The following is a 2,326-nucleotide window of genomic DNA, read 5'->3' as shown; positions in this document are numbered from 1 at the left end:
AAGAACTAAAATGAGGTGTCTTGCACCGTCACAATGCCACTTAAGAGTCTTCGAAAACAAAGGTTTTACAATAAAGCATTTATGATCGTGTAAATTAATTTAAACAAAGTTAACTAAATCTAAAATAAGTACCAAAATAAAGGTTTTATCCCTGTGCTGTTTGTTGATGTGAATTTGGGTTTATTTGCTGAATCTAGTAATATAGCATTGTAGACTAGCCATATCCAACTGTATACAACAATACAATATAACACATCAATTTGATTCATAACTCTAGAACTTTAGGACATGCTTACCACATATTAGTCTCAACTAAATCGGTAGGGTAAAAAATAAATTAGAAGGCAACGGTTGCAATAAAATACTAAAGTACCATCATCATAAAACTTCAAACCACGTCTCAGCAACATCAGAATTAATTGGAAAAATCTAGAAAAGGCAAAATTTGATTGCAAAAGACAATAAAAAACTACATGTGTCCCTGGGTTTCAAACAGAAATGAAGAATCAATCCTCATCTTCAATGACCTTGGTGCCCAACCCCTTGATCTCTTCCTTGGGGATTTCAACAACAGTGACCAGTGAGTACAGCTCTTCCTTTGCATCTTCATCATCGTTCCTCTTGCGAGCAATGCGTACCCTAATCCTCCTTGGGACACTTCGGATACCCTGGCTCCAGACAAATTTGTTCAACTTCACATCTACTCTCACGTCATTGGTCCCCATGGCTTTTTGGGCAAACTTCCTTATCTCCTTAATGGCATTGGGAGCCTTCTTCTTGAATGTGCTGTCCATACACAACGACAATCCAAGCAAAAACTAGTCATGTATCAGACATTATCTTATTGAATAACATACATGAATTATGCCTCAATTACTAAACATTCATATAAACAAAATAAATAACAGCAAAAACTTTTAGATGTTCCTCGTTAATATATCAAATACACAACAGGAATTATGGATAGTGTTGATAATAAAAGAATAAAAACAGAAGATAAAATCTAGAGTTATATACTTAGGTAAAAGCCATCTATCAATAATCAATATAGAGCATGGGCACAACAATTTTTGTATGAATAATCCATCCAGTTACTTGAAAAACAAAACATTTGGCTCCATAATATAAATCACCTTATGCTCCAACTGAAATTATTATGTTCAAACTTGAGTTCCTAATAATTCTTTTTCTTCGTATTATTTTTTTACAGTTCCTAATCAATTTTATTCTACAACCACCGAAAACTCTAAGATCCTGAGAACATGTTTTGAGCTAAACATATGGAAAGCACTAGGTAATTAGGGTTCAACATGATACACTGAAATAAAAGAAAAAAGAAAAGAAAAGTCAGATCTGAAATTGGGAAGAAATGGAATACCAGCCATGCAGGCGCTTATGGAGATTGATGGTGTACTCTCTGGTAACCACCTCCTCCTTCCTACCCTTCGCCTTCTCCACCATTCTCGATCACCACGATTCACTTACCTACACAACAAACACTGATCCATCAATCACATTAAATACCCTAACTTTATAAATTCAAATCTGAACTTCCAAAAATTTCTGCAAGATAGTAGTCGAGGTACCTTTGGTTCCAGAACTTTGAGAGGCAGCGTAGAAGTTGAAAGACGGAGGAGAGTGAATGAAGCTATCGCCCTAACATAACAAGAAGCTAAAACCCTAACCCTAATGGGCCGATCTCAATTATGGGCTTTAAGGCCTAATTTAATTTTGATAACTTTTTTCAACTAATTGGCCAAACTGTCCAAAAATGTGAAAAAAAAAACGTCACTTTAACTTTTAGGCTGTATTCACCTAGAAACAAAATTATGTTTGACAAATGTAATAGGCACAAAAATATTTTATTATGAGACATTGAATTAGTATATTTTGTATTTATTCTGATAGAAAAGATATAGAGACACAATTTATTTTTTTATTATTTTTGTTAATTTTTTTATAATTATATTTTTTTATTATGATTTTTTTTAATTTTTTTGAATAAAATAATAAAATAAATTGGACATTCATAAGAGGGGTGTACATAGATTGGGGTGAAATCAAATTTGTCCTAATCCAAATTCGATCTTAAATATACACCGAGTCTATTTTTTAGATCCTAACCCATTTCTATACTCGATGAAATTTAAACATTTTCGGACCACAATTATACCGAATCTAAACCGGGTGAAAACCGTGCCTTTAAAGTTTTAACAATGATTTATAAAGAAACTTATTTATGATGCACTTATTTATAAAAAAACTTGTTATAAAAGTTGATATCCATATTTAAACTTGAATTTGTCCATAAATTCTAATTTGATGC

At 32.5% G+C, this 2,326-nt stretch overlaps 1 protein-coding gene across 2 annotated transcripts; it reads right to left on the bottom strand.

Annotated features, from left to right (window-relative positions):
- Positions 1 to 351: 351 nt before the first annotated feature.
- Positions 352 to 1,686, bottom strand: LOC130983065 (60S ribosomal protein L31-like). 2 transcript variants are annotated; one of them, XM_057907240.1, is made up of 3 exons: positions 1,587 to 1,686; positions 1,379 to 1,485; positions 352 to 786 (listed from the first exon to the last, which is right to left on the bottom strand). In XM_057907240.1, exons 2-3 carry the CDS (start codon positions 1,459 to 1,461, stop codon positions 507 to 509), a joined length of 363 nt encoding a protein of 120 aa, XP_057763223.1. In that variant the 5' UTR covers positions 1,462 to 1,485; positions 1,587 to 1,686; the 3' UTR covers positions 352 to 506. The 2 variants fall into 2 exon arrangements, with proteins under 2 accessions (XP_057763223.1, XP_057763224.1); XM_057907241.1 differs by having other exon boundaries at positions 1,379 to 1,499; positions 1,587 to 1,679.
- Positions 1,687 to 2,326: the final 640 nt, after the last annotated feature.

Source organism: Arachis stenosperma, chromosome 5 (genome assembly GCF_014773155.1).
Source record: "Arachis stenosperma cultivar V10309 chromosome 5, arast.V10309.gnm1.PFL2, whole genome shotgun sequence".
Lineage (NCBI taxonomy): Eukaryota > Viridiplantae > Streptophyta > Magnoliopsida > Fabales > Fabaceae > Arachis > Arachis stenosperma.
Note: the sequence above shows the minus strand (reverse complement) of the source record. Positions and strands in the feature narration are given on the sequence as shown.

Coding starts and splice junctions, on each gene's coding strand:
- LOC130983065 (XM_057907240.1), bottom strand. CDS start 1,461: ATGGTGGAGAAGGCGAAGGGTAGGAAGGAGGAGGTGGTTACCAGAGAG. Junction 787..1,378: donor CATAAGCGCCTGCATGGCTG/GTATTCCATTTC, acceptor GTGTATGGACAG/CACATTCAAGAAGAAGGCTC.